Source organism: Pomacea canaliculata, linkage group LG2 (assembly GCF_003073045.1).
Source record: "Pomacea canaliculata isolate SZHN2017 linkage group LG2, ASM307304v1, whole genome shotgun sequence".
Classification (NCBI taxonomy): domain Eukaryota; kingdom Metazoa; phylum Mollusca; class Gastropoda; order Architaenioglossa; family Ampullariidae; genus Pomacea; species Pomacea canaliculata.
In genome coordinates, this window is record NC_037591.1 from 39530643 (window position 1) to 39552112 (window position 21470).

Consider the following 21470-nt stretch of genomic DNA (forward strand, 5'->3'; position numbering starts at 1 on the left):
GGTAGGGAACGGCCTCGAATGCTGATAGCAAAGTCATCTACATATAACGAGGCCTCCAAACCTGGACAAACATGTTTCATGGAGTCGATTTTTATATTGAAAAGAGTTAGATAAGGAGTGCTGCCCTGAGGGACGCCCATTTCCTGTTCCCGAGGATAAGATAAGGTAGATCCCACTCTTACTTGAAAGAGGCGATGTGAGAGAAAATTTGTGATGAAGAGTGGCATACGACCCCGGAAGCCAAGGGCATGGAGGTCCAGCAGAATACCCTGTTTCAAGGTAGTGTTGTACACCCTCTCCAAATTAAGAAACACCCCTAATACATGCTTTTTGCCGACATATGCATCCCTGACAAAGATTTCAAAACGGACCAGATGGTCCAGGGTGCTGCGGCGTTTTCTGAAGCCACACTGCAGCTTGGAGAGGAGACCTTGAGATTCCAGATGCCAGGTAAGCCGAGCATTCACGATGCGTTCAAGAGTTTTGCACAGACAATTAGTGAGAGCGATAGGAAGGTAAGAGTTTGGATCAGAGGGGTCCTTTCCAGGTTATGAGATGGGTACCACAACTGTAACTGGCAAAAGGTGATAAGGACGAGAGCGGCCGGGCCTGCTCTGCATCTTCCACCACTAGGAAACGGGGCCAGGCCCCGTCAATACTGTCTCTCACCTCATCTGCACTATCCGTAGAAACATCCTCTCTAATACTCTTTCCTAGGTTTGGTTGTTTGTTTTTTGGAGTTTTTTGGCCATGATATGTAGAAAAAAGTTTGATTCCTTATGCTCCCCACCCACCATGCAGTCCAACGAGGGGATGCGACCGAGCGGTACCACTTTGGTATTTCCAGCAGGGTCGATTCAGGGCTACACAAGGAATATACTCTGGCCTTCCAAGTATGAAGGCCAGATTCACCCCAGCCGCAGCCTTCTGGCAAAGCTAGGGCAATACACGACCAGCCGCTTGGTTGGTGTGGGCAACACCAACCTCCCGTCTAGGAGAAGTCCAGGCCAAAGAGGTGTGTTGGTATGATAGGCCGCAACCCATCAGGGACCTCAACCTCCAGGATCCCATCCTCCCCCGACACGGGTCGCCCTGCACGGCAAATGCAGGGGTCCTAAAGAAAGCCGGAGATAGAAAAGGAAAAACAGGAGAAAGACCGGTGTAGTCAGAAGGAAGGGTAAAACTGAAATACAAGAGGGTGGTGTTTGATTGAAAAAAGAATATAGATGAAAGGGCCATATAAGCGAGATAAAAGGAAAAGCATGAGAAAAAGGGGTGGGCCAGTTTTGTCACCTAAAACAGAAGAGGAGCATAAAAGGAAATAAGAGGCGTTACGCAAAGCAACATTTCAGGTCTCCCACAATCAAGAAAAGGTGAAGAAAGATTCGTCGGAATACTTCATTTCAAGTTTTAGGGAAAGAAAGTTGAGAATCCAGGCACTTAGAGAAGCGAACGTGACAGCAGCTTTAAAATATGAGCAGGACGACATAAACCACGTATCCATGACAACATGCACTGATCATCGGCGACATCGTTGACACGTAGAGATCCAAGATCTAGTTTGCAGAAATTTCAACGATAAAAACACAGGTCCACAAATCAGAAAATGGAAAACCGCAATGATCAGCAATACTGGAAAAGTTATAATTGTCTGTAGGCACAAGTAATCCAAATGATGCACAGGTCTAAAATATGGCAAGATGGCGCGGACGTTAAAGTTGAAATAAAATGCTCTAAAAATTGATAGAAGTTGCGAAGACACAGCAACCAATCTAGAAAAATAGATAATGATATCGCAGATTCACGGAGCATTGGTACACAAAATCTGAAGCAGATAAACGGGTAAAGATGAAGTGTGCTGAAAAGCTGTCACCATCTAGCCAGTTACATGAAGGGAAATCACTCCCACCCCTGGAGAGTGGGAAGAAAAAGCTGGAAAAAAACACTAAGAAGTAAGGCAGGACTAGAAGTAGACTGGCTGATGCTTAAATGGAGACACGGCTAACGGAACTCGGGACTCGGGACTCAAGCTGACGAACAGAAGTCTCAACAATGAGACAAGTTGATAGTTTGAGGAAACATTAAAAAAGAAAAATAAAGAGAGGCTATGTTGATAGATGAAGAAGGTCAAACTCTAGTGCCTTGAAAAGATTGATGGAAGAGGACATTCCCCACATGTCCTGTACTTCTAGTCTTTTCGAATACTTGCCACCACCATACATTTGATGATGGCGATCTTCCTTCCTCTAGCGTGTAATCTTGCTGACCTGAGCCGTGGTGAGACTGGTTCCCAGGCCATCAGCACCTTTGTTGCCTTTGTTGACACCAGCAGTGCTACACCCTGGGTGTGATCGTGGTCCAGGTCTGTGTGGCCAGAGTAAATAAAGGTTTCTCCTTGTTGTGAGTTGTGATGAGTCTTGTGTTGTTACGTGTATGAATGACGTCTTGTGTCTGACGTCTTGTGTACGTCATTTGTTCCACGTCACTTACAGCGAAGAAAAATGACGTCATATACAAGACAAAAGCAGTAGTTCTACAAATAACCGAGTGAGCGGGAACACACAACGCTCTTCTCCGCCATCTTTATGACTCTCTCAATGACATTCCTCTCAGCTTGTGCCTCTTCGACTAGATTTTCCTACACATCTCTTCCTCATCGTCATCTGCGGGGACTCGTCGAGCGTTGTGTGTGTTGTGTGTAATACGCCGTGTATATGCAAGGTAAGTGTACGTTCGTACACTCCTGATGTTAGTCTAGTCTGGCCACTTTCCTTCCATTTGGTTTCGCATAACCCAAGAACCCTGATGTTGTATTTGTCCATTTCTCTTGCCACTTTCATAGAGGGTTCTTATATGTTCCAGGTCTCTATCCTGGTTCTTGCCTTGGTGGTCAAAAGATGAGTCGACGAGCTGGCTTCCCTAAGGCTTTCACCATCATACGTCATAAGCTCTTCTAGCGAGGAATCTTCCCGACCAGGCTCTTGTTGTGGTATTGTTACGGTTTCTATAACAGCTTTTGTTTTTACATGAGTGAGTTGTAAGCTCAAGGCAAGAAGACTGGCCATAAGGGGCCGTGAAAGAAGACCGAAAAGATGAGAATCAATTACAAGCAGAAACTCCCAATCCATATTCAAGGAGAGAACATTCTGCAAGCAGATCGCTTCGTGTATCTGGGGAGTATTATCAACAAGGACGGTGGAGCGGATGATGACATTAAAATCAACATCAACAAGGCGAGGCATGCTTTCAACAGCCTACGCCCCATCTGGAAATCCCGAGCATTATCCTTCAGCAATAAAACCCGCATCTTCAACACCAATGTGAAGGCAGTCCTACTGTGTGGTTCTGAAACCTGGAGAGTGACAAACACCATCAACAACAAGCTCCAGACCTTTACCAACCGATGCATGCACCATATTCTGGCAATAAGATGGCCTGAAAAGACCTCCAACAGCAGCCCATGGGGAAAAAACCCACAAGAATGTCACTAGCCAACAATCCTAACCCTGACACCCTTACCAGACAGGCATTTGCTGAAACCCTCAGGGGGAGAGAAGAGTTGGGAGACCAAAAGTGTTTTCGAAAAGAATAGTAGATAGCGAGGCAAACTTTTTTCCTACACATTTCTCCGATGATGAATAATGATGGCCGCTGTGATTGTTTTTCACTGTGTATTTAAAGAAAATGACTGTGCTGGTAACTCTGTCTTAAGCTGACTTCCTTGTATGTTCAACCAATCAAATGTCTGTGAGGTGGCCAAGACGTTAGAGTACACAACATGTTCAACCAATAGATCGCCTGTGGCTCGTCAGACTAGGAAGTGATGTCTTTGTACTTTATAAATGTCCACAGCGCACCACGTCTGGGCGTCTTCACGAGGAAGCTCTTGGCAAAAGATTATCTAAGCAAGTCTTGGAAATCGCATCTCGTGGTAAGTGTGCTGCGTCCTCATCATCCATCCTCCATCATCCATCCTCCATCATCATCAATGGAATATGGAATTTAATGAGACTTTTTATGCCAACAATATAATTACTTTAAGTGCATTAATTTGTTGCACTATTAGCCATTTTTTTTCCTATTTAGAGCACAAAAGTATTTTCTTCACTAGTCTGAAATGTTTCTTATGAAATGATAAATTATATGAAACGCACAGCTACACAGAGATGTACAATCACTGAAGTGTTGCTATATATGCTTCACCTCAGTCTCTCACTTTTCTATAAAATTCGCTTGTATGGGTAACGTGGCTTGGATTGTCTTCTATATTTAGTTTTGCTATTTGGTATTTGATTGTGCTCTCAGTATGGTGATTGTTACTTATTCAAGATAGTGGTAGTCCTGTTAAAAAATCGTCACTGACAGCAAAGGTCGATATACAGACAATATAATGTGTGCACTTGTCACGCGCAACATTACGTCCGAGGTAATTCTCACTCTGAGATGACCAGTGATGATAAATGAAAGACAATAGAAGGTGAAGCACACTCAACAAATGCTATGTGTAGCCTTTTCATTACACGGAATCTTCGATAAACTTTGATAGGGGGCGCTACTCTGTGGCTTGACCCCGACTCACTTTCGTCCTGTACGTTTTTGACTTGTTTTAAATTTCTACGGGAATTTCGCTTCCTTCAGCTCGTGTATGAATGGACTTAAGTGTTACTGCAATACGTCTGGCTGTGTGGGCTATCGTATTCCTGTGTGTGAGTGTCCCTGTACGGGAGAATTTTTCTCTTGCCAAACCGCGACCATTACAAATGGCGATGTAACCGTTAGTTTTACACTCGTATGATCTAGAGAATATATCAGAAACAGACTACATGTGAGGCCAACCAGGTCTCTCTGGCTGACAAAATCACCTTCCTTCAGTGAATGAGTGTCGCCCCTACCAAGCAGATCTATTCAATCCCAAACCAGAGCTGGATCAGTTACTATGACATTTGTATGGAAGACAATCTCGCAATGTTTGGTACACTGGCCCGAGATAGAAATATCGTTACATTAATACAACTGTTGTGAGAGCAACACACTAACAGTCATTGTAAGCTGAGCTTCCTGCAGATACCTGATGTCAGTCACGTCCGACTTGCCTGATGTTAGTCATGTCAGACTGGCCTGATGTCAGACATGTCAGACTGGCCTGTATTGCACGAGAAGCTTGCTGTGACAGCACAGCATCAAATCTTTCTGAGGCAGCTGCAGGGAGGTAATCAGAGTTATGTCCTCACTGCCAGGTGTAGAGCTAAAATCTAAATAACGGCTTAAATCATCTCTGTCGGACAGACGGGGGTGGTGGTGGTCGTCGTCGTGGTGTGTGAACTGAGAGCACTGATGTGATCTTGGTCTATTCATACACAACGAGGTTTTAAACAATAAGAAGAATATTTAATCAATACACTTCTCAAGTAATTTAATGAATGGTGTGATTGTTAATAAGTAAATTTGTTTTTATGGGCATATCTTCGGCTATGTGAGAATTTTCTAAGTCTTATAGTCGCGAACTAAAACATGTACAGTACAGAGGATAGTAAGGTCAGTGAGCCAACAATAAGTTCAGTACTCTTTTTTTTTTATTCACTCTTCTCCGAAGTGCCTTGAACAACTCTTGGCTCTCAATGGATTGAACCTTTTGTCTGAACGGCCTGTAGCAGTAATGAGAGCCGCTCGCCACTTGTCTCGCTCTGTCGATGTACCTGCCCGCGGAAGCGAACCCCCAAAACATAAAACTTACCCCGAAAGATTTGATACTCGCACAATTGCATTCTACCAAGCAGCTGTATAAACCACCTTTTGTGTGTTTCTTTATTGTTTTTATTCTTGCAGACTTTGCTGACATGGACATTGAAGTTATTCGCTAAACCACGGTTGCTAAACCGGAAGCTTACTTTGTACCGACCTGCCTCCTTCTAGTACAGACCTGGGCAAGGGGCGGCCCGCGGGCCGCATCCGGCCCGCCTCCTGTCTCTGACCGGCCCGCCCGCTGGCCTGCCGGCCAGTATATATACTAAATATGCAGTATTGGGTAAAACTGAGTTAACTATATTAGTCCGGCTCTCTAAAACCATCCCAATTTCTCATGCGGCCCCTTGGGAAAATTAATTGCCCACCCCAGTTCTAGTTGCTGACTGGAAAAAATAGTCTGCAAGAAGTTCAGGGATATTAGTTCATGATAACAATGAATGACTTCATGCTGACCTCTTGAACTATGAACATTCAACACCAGGTTCTTAACATCTTTACTAATAAGACCTCACATCGTGTATCCTGTGTCACATTACTTGTCTAATTGTTTCAACTTCTGCTACATCTTCCCGATGACGGTTGTGTGCGGATTGTCCTGCCTGACCTCGGTACTTCATTGTGTCTTCAGTGCTTCAGCTTGAATAATAGGGAAAGTGAGTGCAAGAATGTGCGGGGTATAACTGAAATGGTTAACTGCAAGTGGATAATGTTTTGAATATCGCCTATAAATAGATTTTATGCAGGAACTGGATAGAAACTTAAGTCAGGCCCGGAATACTAAAGGGGAAACACGAGATTGAGTCCGGGCATCTACATTTGACCTATAGCTGCGATTGATGTAATATTGCATGGCAACAGCGGATTGACCCCTGTGGGTTAACTTCGCCAAGACAAGATATGATATAATGTTGCTATTGCCATATCAAAATGTGTATTCATGTGTACTTACGTGTGTCTCAAAATTTTGTAATACTAAAGTATAAGAGAAAGTTTTATGAATAGAGAAATATGAGTACAGTGCACAATCGAGTTACAGTTGGGTTTTTTTTTTTTTTTTTTGGATGGGGATGGGACGTGGGTGGGGGGATCTGGTCTAATTGGAGCCTACAGACACGGATGAATATTCTCCCGGGACTTTATTCTCCATTCTCCTTGTGATCCAGCACACAACAGAACTTAAACAACATTATGACATCAAATAACCATTCACCCTGCAAGAAATCGCTAACCGGCAAGTGAAGCACCATCCGCCCCGTGACGTCACTGCAGCGGTACCTCGACTGACCCCATCGTCAGACTCTCGGGGAAATGGCCAAGTCGCTTCGGCATTGTGTGTATCGTCAGTCGCTGTGTTTATCAGAGCGATTAAGAGTTTTTTCCCTTTGGAGAAGGATTCACGAACCTGAATTATGTGTTTTTAGTCTTAACGGGAATTAAGTTTGATATCCACGGGAAGGACGACAACTATCAGGTAGTTTGAAACTGGAAGTATCGTCATCGAAAACTGATATCTTAAAGAGAGACCGTGAGCCTGATTAGAGAGCGTGTGACTATGAGTGTGAGTACGGTTAAGATTTATACCCAGGACCAGATCTTGAAGACTGATTGAACTTTATGTTATGAAACAGAATAATTCGAGACGGATTTCTATAACTTAAGAGTTAAAAGATGTTGGATTTTTGAGGTTTATGTTTCTGTCAGAACCCAGTGCCAAGGTGTCTATGTTACAATGTGTTACTGCGCTGCTGTGTTATGAAGTCCTGTAACCATGGCAAAGGAACATGACATGCGTTGACAGCCTCAGACAATCGTTTTGTTTTATTGTAGAAAGAACGCGAAATTTTCGGCTGTGAGTGTGTTGGTCGGACCGTCCGTACCATTACAGTCAGGTGACAATGAGTGAGTCCAACAAGATGGCAGATTGCAAGGTTCACAGAGATATGAGAAAATATCGGTGATGTAGGGTCGAGGTCAGTAGCCAAAGGTACCGGTGTGTAGGTTATTTCGTGGCGAAGAATAGTAACACGGAGAAACAAGACAAAATACACGAACTTTAGCACTGAAGAAACAATTGAAGAACCCAGGTCAGGAAGGTCGGTCAAGCCCACACACAACTTGAACCGGATACACTTTAATTATGACTTGTATTACAATACAATACAATACAATACATCTTTATTATCTATGTCTGGTCGTAACAGAGATAGAAATTGTCCCTATGTTGCTGGGAGCTCCCACAGTCAACTGAGAAAAATATACATAATAAACTGAAGAGATTACTATTACACCTCATATACTCCGCAGTTGTACTCATGCTTACCTCTCACTCATATGACACTTGTCAGATACACTTCCTCTTCCTCTCTTACACACACACACACACAAACATTCAGACTAGGTACATTTGGGAGAGCTGTTTAAGAGTGCTATTGCGGTCGGCAAAGTGACTTGTCAAAGGCACTCTTCTTGGCGACCACTTGCTTCCATCTACGGCCGGAGGGTAGCATTTGAAAATGGCGATGTAGAGGGTGAGAAGGGTCTGTGATGATGCTGACCGCTTTTAACCTCACAGCCCTGATGTGTAGCTCACCTAAAGGTCTTTGTCGACAACCAATGATCTTATTGGCACTCTTGAACACCCTCGTCAAACAAGCTTTATCTTTGACAGAGAGAACGCCAAACCACATTGACAAATTGAATGGTATGATGCTCTCAATGAGGCTGCGATATACTAACTCGAGGACAGGGCTACTGACAACAAAATTCCGCAATTGCCTCAGGAGGAACAGGCGCTGATGTCCATTCCTGGAAACAACTCTGGTGTTTTCCTGAAAGAACAGTTTGTTGTCTAGCACTGTGCCGAGGTACCTAAAACTTTGAACCTGTTCTATTACCTCATTATCAATAATTATGGGGGTGTGGAAGAGTTGATATTTTCTTCTGTCAAGGACTACTTCCTTAGTTTTGGAGACACTGAGCACCAGGAAGTTTTCTTCAAACCATGAGTGTAATTTCTGAACCTGGAGGAAATAGCTTGCCAGTGACTCCTCATCCTTGAGCCTAGCAACCAATGCCATATCGTCTGCAAACTTCATCAGTGATAGGAAATAATTTGAGAATTCCGTCCTGACTTCACTAGTATAAATAGAGAACGATATCGGGGACAAAACACAACCCTGTGGGGCTCCGGTATTTATGATCAGAGTGTTCGAGATTGTGCCTCCCAAGCTGACCCTTTGTGGCTGGTCCCGGAGAAACTCCCTCATCCAGAGCACTAGGGTTGAGTTAACGTTGAGTGCTAGGAGACGTTGTAAAAGTAAGTGTGGCTGAATGACATTAAATGCAGATGAAAAGTCCGTGAATAGAATACAGGCGTATGTACCAGTGCCATCCAAGTGGCTTGCTACCAGGTGGTAGAGAGTCAGACAGTTGTCATCCACTCTTCTTTTCGCTTTATACGCAAACTGGTAGGGGTCGAGTTGATCAGCAGTGATTAAGACAGTTACATCCTATATTTTGTTGATTTATTAACTCTGTTATTACTGGAAGAATGTTTATAAATAAAGCAAATTATTGTAAAGGCGTTTGTAGAAATGCAACACTTCATCAGTTTATATGTGTGTGTGTTTGCATGCGCAAGTGAAGAAAATAATTGGATTTTGTTTATTCCTGCATGATCTAACTGGTGCAGTAAAGTTGGTATTGCCACAAACGTTTGTCCTTTTTTGGAAATATTTAGAGTGGTATGGATAGTGCACAGGGCTGTTAAATATGAGGCCAGAAAACGTTACCTGTCCACCCAACTGTTGAGTTGGATTTGTCAAAAAAGGTTAAGATACTTGGTATTTTTCTGCCACGTGCCATAACCTAGATAGCAGGTTTTATGTTTTACCTTTAAATATCTCCCTTTGCTGCGAAAACATTGTAATGAATCTTTAACAAGTTTTTAATAATATAAACAAAGTGACCTAACACTCAGCAATCCTTCATCTAGAAAATACATAATTTTTTTCTAAGAAGTCACTAGGTGGACTAGTATAGCTGTTAATCTTCTAATCTGTTTTAACTTTTCACATTTTCGTTGATATTATGTATCATTTATTGGCTGATCTTATTTCAAAAAGCTTATGTTTTTCATGTCTGGTTCTTTTTTCAGTGATCACGATGACTATGCAGCTATTCGTGTGTTTATTTACACTCTTGATTCAGCACCACGTACAGAAAACACGAGGTAAGATCACGAGGTGGTCACACTGAGGGGTAGGAATAGTTTGGTTGAAAATTCACCGGTCAACATGTTTTACAAAAGTTATGTTACTGAATTAAAATTAGTCATTTCTTACGAATTTTTATGTGCTTAACATAAATGTGACAAAATGTAAAATTGCTTCTAGTTTTGTTGTTTCGGTTGGTCCTTGTCACTCTACCAGCAGTATAGGGCCGCAACAACACCTCTTTAGCAGACCCGGTTGAGGGCTGCCCCCTTCAGTTTTCCAAGTCTTTTTTGGTCTCCAGCTCTCCTCTTCCCCTGAGGGTTCCAGTCAAGTGTCTGCTTGGCAATGATGTCATCTGGTTTGCGCAGGGTGTGTCCTATCCAGCCCCATTTGCACTTTTTTAACTCTTGGCGAGTGGCATTCTGGTTGGTTCTTTTCCCCAGGCTGCTGTTAGAGATCTTTTCAAGCCGTCGTATTACCAGAATATTGTGTGGGCATCGTTATGAGACCAAATGTTAATTATGATGGAGTCCTACATGTTAGTCTTGACGTGTTGTGTCCCAACAACTTTGTTTAATTTGTAGCCTGTGGTGTGTACACCTCACCCAGTGGCTCCATCTCGTCCCCGCTGTACCCCAGTCAGTACCCGCCTGATGAAGACTGTACCTACATCATCAACACAACACAGGGCCATCGTATCACCTTGACATTTGTTACATTTGAAATTGAGACTGCAACCGATGACTGCGAATTTGACTCTTTGGAGGTTTGTGATTGTTTCTTTGCCTTTATTTGAAGGCCGTGTTTTCCTGCATTTTAAAATACATCATGTATTATTCTGACACTGATTTGGAAGATTTATATAGGCAAGAATTTCATTTGGTGTTTTTATACTTTGTTAGGGACTAAAAAGAGACAGAGGTAAAATGAAATTTGGTTGGAATAGTCAAGAATCAAAGGAAGATAAAAAAAATAACTAGAGCGAGTAATGGAAATACCTAGCAATCAAAAATTACAAACTGCTGGCCGCGAGAAAAGTGACCTTTAGCACCTCCTTTCCCAACGAATTACGAGAGTCGTTCAAAAAGTTCTAAGCCTCACCCACAAAGAAGAACCATAGCTGAATATTCTTGTAGTGGTAGCACACTACCACTTCTTTTTAAACTAGAAAAAACTAATGCAAAGTTCGATTTATGTTTTTGTGCACGTCGGGCAAATACAAAGGTGAAAGGTGGTACAGCAAATCTAAAAATGAACAAAACAGAAGCCCGAGCAGTCAGAAAATGTCTGTAAAAGAAAGGTATTACACAAAACAAAATTCATGAGGACAGGGTACAGACACTTACTGTGGATTCCCCTTCCTATGCAACTGGGAAGAAGTAAGCTGCTGAATTCAAGTGGGCAGGGTGAGCACAGAAGATAGCCCTCAGTCAGGTCGTCCAAAAAGCTCAATCCCTGATGATCAAGTTGATGTCATTCAGCGTATGGTTTTGAATGGCAGACATCCTACTGTCCAGCAGGTAGCTAAGTCCATTACTTCTGGTTCAGTCCACACTCTTTAAATCAGGGGTCTCAAACACGCGGCCCGCGGGCCGAATGCGGCCCGCGAAACATTTTTGTGCTGCCCACGGCCACGTCCGCGGTGTATATGTATGTTGTGCTTGGTGATTAACTCCCGCAGTGAAAATTACCCCCGTTATTAGTGACAGAGACAACGTCAACTTATTTTAATAAACTAAACTGCCTGTGCATGTAATAAACTACACTAAATGTAATTAATAATTATAAAAACTTTATTTTAGCATTTAACTGCAGTGACAGTAGTGTTCGTAAAATTTAATGAAAAAACATTTTCTTTTCGTGGTGCGGCCCGCTGACTGGCTGTTACTTTCCACTGCGGCCCACATGCTAATATGAGTTTGAGACCCCTGCTTTAAATTGAGTTCAAGGGGATGAGCAAGCTGTCTATAAGATGAGTCCCGAGAATGTTGAGGTCAGAGCAGAAGTTACAAAGGGTTGACATTCACGGGACACTTCTTACTCTCTTGCATGGTGACTCTGAGAATTTCGACCGTAAATCAGTAACTCAAAATGAAACCTGAGTTCATCACTTTAAACCTGAATCAAAGATTCGAAGCATACAGTGGAAACACTGGTTCTCCACCCCCAAACAAATTCAAGCAGGCAGCGTCTTTTCGTAAGGTGATGGCTTCTGTTTTTATTATTATTATTCTGAAGGCGCAATCATGATAGACTAACCGGAAGGAGAAAAACCTGAGGGCAGGCCTGTATAACGCACCCGTTCACTCTGCTCACATTGCAGTAGCTGAATCAGCAAACGGTCGCTTTGAATTGCTACTTATCCCCCTAACTCACCAGACACAGTCACATCCCACTTTTACCTGTTTGCTAAACTTAAATCCCAACCACGTTGTAGCCAGTTTGGAAACAATGATGTCACATGTTTTAAGGAGTTTTGATGGTCTAGGACAGGGATGGCGAACCTATGGCAAGCGTGCCCAAGGTGGCACGCGAAACGATTTTGTGCGGCACGCGACGACGCTGATGGATTTTAAAAAATTTTTAAATTATCATAAGTAATAGCCTTCAATTTTTTTCAGAAAACTAAATAATATTAAAGAAGTGATGTTGGATCATATTCCACATAATTTTTTCATATTACTTTTACTGGCTGTAGCACTTCGATTCTATAGCGGCTTCATTAAGTAGACCGACTTGGCACGCAGCAATTTTTATTGCTTTGAAATTGAAATAATTGGCACTCGGACTGAAAAAGGTTCGCCATCCCTGGTCTAGGAGGCCACCTTTTTCCCTGATGGCATTGCAATGCCTGAGCATCGCTGGGACGTGCATTGATGTCAAGGGAATGTCAACTTGAAAAATTGTGAACAAGTGTCTTGTTTCTGCAAGTCCTTCTGGATGAGGCTTAGAACCTTCTGAACTACCCTCGTACTCATGTTTACAGTATGGTCTTCACTTTAGTGACAGGCATCGACAGCAGTCAGAACAAAATACAATTAGCATGGAAATGCAGGATAAATATAATTTTAACTAGTGATTCATTTTACATATATATATATATATAACAGGGCTTCTGTTTACGCAAAAAAATTGCGTACAGTACGCATTAAAAAAAGTTTGGAGGACCCCTTCAATTTTCGTCAATGGGGTCCAAGGGGACCATTCAAATTTGGGCGAAGAACAGATACAAAATTGGGTAACTGTAGTGTCTGACATCGAAGCCCAATCTATTTTTGTCGTCTGCTACAGGGTGAGAGTAACTTCCCTTTGCACTGAGTTTTTTTCCCTTACCGGGAAGAGTTCCATTAACCTATTTCCAAGATGTCGTTGACAGCGTGGTTAAAATCATCGTCTCAGAAACGGAAAGAAAGTGAGCACCCCAAATACAGTGGGCATAAGCTCATCACAGATACTTGCACAGACTTCATGACAGAAATCTCGCCGTTTCTGACTAGACATTACAATGTTTTATGTGCCTGAAAGGCAGTTGAACAAAGTATGTTGATTTGTTGATTTCTTTCATATTGTAAAGGGACCCTTTAAAGTTAGCCTGGGACCCCTTAGAAATCTGAAAAAGGAGTCCCTGGGACCCCAAAGAATTTAGCCTTAGCAGAAGCCCTGAATATATATATAGTATTTGATATGTCTTGTACAACTAGATGCTTGTAGGAAATTAAAGGTGACTGGGTGGGTATGCAGGTTTCTTTCTGGTAAGATAAAAAACCCAAAACGTTTTTGAACTTTATCAGTCATTATCATATTTTTTGTTTATCTTTAACGACTTTATGCTTACATGCTAAGATCCGGGATGGAAGTTCCGAGCTGTCACCGTCTATGGGTATCTTCTGTAACACGAGTGTTCCGGACAGAGTGAGGTCCACGTCTAACACCATGTGGATCAGATTCCAGTCTGGCTCACAGTCAGGCACTGGCTTCAATGCAACTTACTCATCAGGTAAACTGCAATTTCTAAATCGCTACAAGTATGTTCTTTTAATTTTTAGTTTCTTTTTTCTCTTGATGCGTACACTTGTCTGGTATGTGTCAAGGACATGTAGAGGACACAGCAATGGTAATTCGTGTGCACGAGTCGTAATTCGTGTGTCTGTCTGCCGAGACCAACGCTTAGCCTCTTGCGAAGTTCTCCTCTGTCCCACCCCGAGCACAAACACCTGGCTCGTAGAGGACAGATTTATCCCAAGCGTTGTTGCAATTTTTAGACGTTTAAAGCGCTTTATTTAGTAAATTAATTGATCAATTACGATATCTTAGGTATTTCTGAACACAGTTTGAACGGAAATATCGTTAGTTTCCCAGAGTACCCGTTCTTTTCCACTGGAAAAATGGCAAGACGATACACGAGAATTATGTGACTCGGATTTTCAGAATTCTGGCATCTTATTATTGCATCATGTGTGAATTTCTATGGACAAGAACAATGTGTGTGCACTTGGTTTTGGTTCTCAAACATCAAACTCTGGTTCCTGAAAGTCTAACTTCTTGTTAGATGACATAACCTGTGTAAGCATGTGCCGGAATTAAAAAAAAACTTAACTTCATATACCCGATTGTGTATGGATTACAATAAAAGTGAATTCTCAAGCAAGTTTCAGGTTGATTGTTCCTTTTCGACACATTTTGATCTATCATTATCATATATACCTCTTTTAGTAATTTATATAATGTTTTAGAAAAGGGAAAAATCATACGTACCAGTGGGTCAACTGCCTTAACCTAGCCGTCGTCACTTTCACTGATGACTAGGGATTAATACTCTTAATTTTAGACACTGATTTTGTTGTTACACAGTACAAAGAGTCATCGGGGACTAATATTCCAGAATTCAAACATATATTTTCCACACACACACACACATTCACTTAAAGGGATACTCAAGGCTTGTGATAAGGCTCTGGCGACGGTCAAACGTTTCAAAACTATATTTAGTTACAATTACAGAGCACGAGAGCAACACAGGAGAAATAAAGGATTCGTTTTTCACTTAATTACCACTTATTAGCGCTATGTCGGTTGCCGATGTTTATAAAAATTGAAAAAATCCAGTGAAATCGACCCTTGTGTCCTTCCGCCGAGTAAAATCGATAGCTTCACGAGATGGTAAAGCAGCCCTGCGTACCGTAACGCGGGCGCTCACCGCGGATGCCCGCGGGCGCTCACTCACGCCCTAAAGAGCTTGTGATACCCTTCGCCCACCGTGGGCGCCTGTTAAAATGGCGGCTGACAGCGAAGTCGAGAATATAATTTTGTTGATGGATCTATTTGACAACGACGACGAATTAATAGAAGCAATCTATTGCAGCGCCAAACAATAAACTTCTAGTGCATTCATTTGGAACTAAAAGAGGAAAAAAAGTCCATAAGAATTAAAGATTATGTGGAAAGAGCAATGCGGTAGTCAAGTATATCACGTAAACACAAACGACGAGTGATAAATCAACTTTCAATTGTTGATTATGTCCGATCGGAGTTTGACCGCAAATCCTTCGTCTCTAAGGCAAATTCATCTACCATCTCTAGAAAGACTTGACTATGAAATCTCGAACTTTTAATACACTTCTGTCGTCGCCCCCCCCCCTATATATCTATCTCCCAAAACATTGCAAAATACTTATTTATTAGAAATCCACCGTAGATATCATCGACACGCCTAAACTCGACAACCATGGCGGCCATCTTTGCGCCCGTGGCGTAGTACCTCTAAAGCTATACGGTGCGCCGCGGCGCTCACTCAAATTTCCCTGCGATACGGCCCGCCCGTCATAGCGCCCGCGGCGCACGCGTGCGCCCCGCGTTGCGGTACGCAGGCAAAGTTCTTAATTGTGAGTCAGAGTCTTCTTGTGACGTCAGTCTCCTTATGACGTCAGTCTCTGACAGGAAGTGTCTGTATCATGCGAAGATTGACGTCCAGTTTATTTATGACGATCTGCAAGTGTGTCAAGTTGTAAGACTGTCTCGGGAAACTGATGAAAAGAAAATTTTGTGAATCTTTTCCATCTTTTCGTGCAATCGGGTAGCAGCACATCTCTCGAGGCATGGTTCTGACACTATGGAAACCACACAGTCATGGTCACGTGACGAGAACGAGACTTCGTTTGGAAGCAAAAAAGAGTCCGTGTAATTCTCTTATTAAACACAAACATTCTCTAAAAACCTTCAACGTTTTTCAACATTACACACATATAAAATAGACGAGATTCAAATTTATCCTACTCTTTACGCCATTCTAAGCAGTTTTATTTTGCCTTTAGAATCCCTTTAACCCATAGAAACACTCAAACGAAACAAAACACCACAAAAGAACAACAACAACAGCTAAACTCTTTAGTACTACATGGCATCTGCCAGGCCCAAACACCCACCACCACGATTCTGAGCCTTTGGGGTGTGACATGCTGACTAGGGGCACGAAGTTGGTCTTTTTGTTTAAAACTTTTCTCATATCTCATACCTGTATTAGTGAAGTTACCTGGCTAACGGTCGCTCGGAGATACCTTCTTTAACCTGGGGGGGGGGGGCGTCACAAGTAAGACTTTACGTTACCACAGCAACCATTATTTGTATCCTACTCTACTTTTCAGTAGATTGTGGTGTTGCACTCCCTGAACTGCTTTCGACGCCACCTATTTAAACACTTACAAAATGAGGCCTCTAGAGATTCCTTTAATTCCAGGTGACCTTGTAAATATATATTCTTAACCATCACCTTGTAAATATCCACCCTTCTTTATGTTTATTCAATTTTTTCTATAATGCTTAATTAATTCATTTATTTAGTTAATTTTGTTCTCTGTAAAGGGCGAGGGCTAAATGGAAAAAAGCGCTCAGCTGCTTATTTTACCCCTCGTTAATAAAGAATTGTAATTGTAATTGTAATTGTAAGTCAATGCGTCGGAGGTCTTTCTCCTCATGTAGCTCAGCTCTGGCTGTTCTGGGAAACGTTAGTTCGCCTAAATTATTTTCCCCCTACTCCTGTTTTGTCCAATACAACACAAAGCTACTCGGTAACTAGGACGACCGCTTAGGAACCCCTCGTGGAGTCCATGCCAACCAATCCCAATTTCTGTACCGTGTAGTCGGCATGGCTCCCACCTCAATTGATTGTAGTCACCGTGGTTAAACCTCGTCAACTTTTCGTGAAAACCCATTGAATGACGTCAAATAATTCACCTGGAGATTGCGTCGGCTTTCACGAGACTGCTCTCCCCTGGCATCATAGCTCAAACCTATGGCCTGAGACAATAAACAGCTGGAAACAAGAAACAACATTCGCTTTGAATCGCGAATCGTTACAATCCTGTTGGAGTACGCTCTTAGTTATTGGCACAATGACACCACATGGTTTAAAAAAGTAAATAAAATATCTATGCTAATTTCAAGATAATATAATGCAGTCTTTGTCATGTGGTAACCACGACACATAAGTAATAATCGCCCTACTTAGGATCTAGGGTAGCTTTCTGACAAACCTGATAGACCTTATGCAGGAAAGCGGGGTGTACGTGCCACCGTTGAGGTGTTGCATGGGGTAAAACCGTTGAGAGTATAAGTAAACCGTCTTAGGTAGTTATAGTAGCTAAGCGGCAGAGGAGTAAATGACGTCTATGGAGAGGGTGACACCTGTCTCACACACCTGTCTTCCAGAACCTAGAAGGTTGATACCGTCTAGGGGGATTAGTCACTGCCACCAGGTGACCTAGGCGAGGTAGAAGCTCAGTAGTGAAGGCTTGCCTCTAGTCGGTGTTGCTACTTGCTAGTTGGATGACGAAAATGTTCCCCTATGTCATCCCATGTCAGGCCGATTTCACTAGTACCTCGAGACCAGGTCTGAAGCCATGAGGTGACAACAGAACTAAGGTGATACACATGCATGCGAGACTTTGTGGTTGTAAGTACGATAAGAGCACTGGAATAGTGTAGTAGGGACAACACTGTGACTACCTGTTGACGAGTCCTTTAATTGTTTGTATCTATTTGAATACTTTTATGTTAAATAATGTTTTATTGTCGTACGTTGAATCACACGCCGTTGAGTTTGTGTTCAGGTAACAACAGGCATGTGGATTTTACATGTTTGAGTACAAAGTAGATAATCCTTACCGACTGGATTCACAGACTTTACTTTGAACTGACACCTGATTATACCTTAGTCGAGATGCTGAGACAATAAGGAGAATGCATAGCACATATTGTGGTGGGTGGTGAGGCGCAAAAGTTATCAAAATCTCACAACACACAGAATTTACAACACGGAAACCAAAGAATGTCAGCGAGATCACGGCGTTGGTAGAATATGGCGGCAATCCTTGGAATTAAACCTCATCTCTCCCTGTACTAACTCAATAACCTTCTCCTTCTTTGCGTCTCTTTGACCTATTCTCTCTCTCTCTCCTATAGTTTACCGTGCATGCAGACTTATTCTATTTACAAAATCCTCAGCACAAAATACTGCAAAGCTTTTTCACTTGTGCAGCTAATTTAAACTGAATGGTTTATAAATGTAAATACCAGAGAATATATCTATAGTAAATACTGTCAGTGAACACCACACAAAATTTCAGCAGTCCGAACAATCAACATTATATATATATATTTTTCTTTTTCTTTCCTTGTCCTCCTACCTCTTTCTTTTTACCTATTCTTCTTTCGTCTGATCTCTTTTTTCAATTATTTGAATTTTTAATCATTCTCTCTTCTGTTTATGTTTTCGTCCTATACTTTATTTTAGAATAAGAAAAATTGTAGCTGAGACAGTATCTGAGATAACATACTTTTAGCTACATGTTAGCTGTTAAGCCTTACTCTAGTTATGGTGAGAATACTGTCAGAAACTTCATCTTGTCCACAGCAATCATTCCACAGAAGTTTCTCCTTGTCCCTGAATCTTATAACGGCATCTATCGCATAGACATCGACACGGGAAGTAATGTTACAATCCGTCCCAATGGCCTACACAACCCATATGGTATTGACTACGATCCAGTAGACGGTCGTGTCTATTGGTCAAATACAGAGGAGAAGACCATTCGATCCGCTAACCTTGATGGCAGCGATGCTCGGCTGGTTCGCAGCATTAGTCAAGGTAAAGTCACTTAGACACACTGTGGTCATTTGGTCTGTACCTATTATAAAACATCTAAGACCTTTTTTTAATAGTAAATATATTTTATATACCTTATTTTTCTACATGAAAATAAAAACACAAAATAGACACAGCATGCCTAATACACACAGAGGCCCATGTCAGCAGCCAGACTGACAGAGAAAAACTTAACAGCTACAAACAAAAAGACAAAAATCCTAAAAACAAAGTTCGCCAGGAGAACGAGGTATTGAACAAATCGTTTAGCAGTCATAACGATGTGGAAAAAATTTGTTTGATGTGTCACAACCACGTCACACACTGACGTCACGCGCGTTCACACAACACAAAACACAGCGATCTGCCAATGGGCTTCTCGTGTACTTTACTAAAAAAAAGCCCTTACCTATCCTCTCTCTCGGGGAAAGTGGGTAAAAGGTCTGGTAGACCCGAAAACAAATTAAACAAAACCACAAAGCATAAACATACACTAGCTATCCAATACACATGACATTCGGCACACTGTCCTCTCTCAACGGTGGTAGTCCACCGTGCCTGTCCAATTCCCGCGGTGTGATAACAATACCAAGCGCCACTCTGGAAGTAAGTCTCGAGCGCACATAGTTTCTCAGATACTGTATATAAAGATTAAACACTTACTGTTACTTGTTTACTCACGTCTCTTCCGCTACATAATAGTCCGATCTCTGGGGCACGAACGCTCCTTCACAGTCCACGGCGAACGTACAGACTCACTTACACACACAACACCTATTCCAATAGAATCTCGGTGCTCCCTCGCAGTCCACGGCGAGCGTACAGGTTGACTTACACATGAAAGCACATATTCCAGTGGAATCTCCGTAGCCAGCTCACACGAGGCTATCCACTTGAGAACACACACTCCCAATGGATCCTTCACCAGCTCACTCTGCCGTTGGATTCCTTCTAAGTTCTCTCCCTCATAAGTTCTCGCAGAGGTTATCTCTCTCCCCCCCGTAGGTTCTCTCAGGAGTTCTCTCATACGTTCCTTGTCTTGGCAAGCAACTCGCTCCACTATTCCTGGTCTCCGTAAGTTCTCTCATCATAAGTTCTCATTCCCGGTCCCTGTAACCACACGTACAGCAAGACCATCCGACTTGGCGGTTTCCTTGGGAATCCTCATCATAAGTTCCTCTCAGCATAAGTTCCTGTAACTCGGTGGTTAATTAATGTACTGAATTTATATCCTACTACATATTGTGCCAAAACTTTAAGTGAAAAATATATTTACTCTAGAAAATTAAATCATTTATATAAATCTTTTAGAAACACATCTCTTTACATCTTCAATCAAAATTCACAACTTCTGCAACAATTAATCTGTTACCTTGACTAGGCAAGGAACTTAAACCTCTCATTCCCGGTCCCTGTAACCACACGTACAGCAAGACCATCCGACTAGGCGGTTTCGTTGGGAATGCTCATACACTGTTCTCGAAGCCTAAGCTTGGGGTGAACTTTACTCACTACTTTTGTCTGGTTTGCACAAGAATTTCATTTTAACACGGGCACGGTCACCTCTCTCAGACTCACTCGCTATCCACGTGACCAAGGGAAACTACTCTCGTCCCTGACACAATACATGTAAACAACACACGTCCCTGACATGATGTAACCCATGGAATAACAAAACTACAGAGAAATTATCGTGTGCACAATCTCAAGACTTCAAGTAGTTATGCATGTTCCAACGGGAGAGCAGACGAGACTGCCGATGATATGCTCATACTTCAGCTCCTACAACGATGAATGACACAGAAGTTGCATTACAGATCAATAAAGTTTGTGAAGCAGTTTCCCAAAAGAGCTTTACATCTTTGCTGCTGACATACAGATTATTAAGAACAACAAATACAAGATGGCAAAACTGTGGTAGTAGTCAGGTGATCAGCAAAGTTGTCCACAATGTACCACATGGCAATATTAAACAATATAGAAGAGAGCAAGTTTCATAGCAAACGCGCTAATCAACAGGACACACACGGGTAACAGACATCTATATCATAAATACTCATTTATTAACTGTCTTTCAGGAGGTTACCTATGGGGCCTTTCTCTGGACTCTGTGTCGAGGCTACTATTCTACGCTGACGACGGCAACAATGTCATTGGAATGATATCGCTGGACACCAACAGTCATCATATTGTTGTCGATTCTGATATTAGTCAGCCTGTGGACATCGAACTCGACAAAGACAATGGGTGACTATAATTCGATTTGTAAATGATGATGACCAAATTGAGCTAAGTAATTTTAATACGTTTCTGATGCTTAACAATAAATTAAATGTTACAGAATTTGTTTATCAAATGCATACAGAAGAGAG

General features: G+C 42.1%; 1 protein-coding gene across 1 annotated transcript in view; it reads left to right on the forward strand.

Annotated features, from left to right (window-relative positions):
• The first annotated feature begins 3406 nt into the window (after positions 1-3406).
• LOC112556955 (low-density lipoprotein receptor-related protein 4-like) overlaps positions 3407-21470 on the forward strand; it is a 209862-nt gene continuing 191798 nt past the window's right edge. The window contains exons 1-6 of the mRNA XM_025226459.1: positions 3407-3931; positions 9902-9976; positions 10544-10725; positions 13803-13956; positions 18868-19101; positions 21177-21345. Of these exons, the coding sequence (XP_025082244.1) occupies positions 9910-9976; positions 10544-10725; positions 13803-13956; positions 18868-19101; positions 21177-21345 (806 nt within the window). The 5' untranslated portion in view covers positions 3407-3931; positions 9902-9909. The remainder of the gene's footprint in view (positions 3932-9901; positions 9977-10543; positions 10726-13802; positions 13957-18867; positions 19102-21176; positions 21346-21470) is intronic.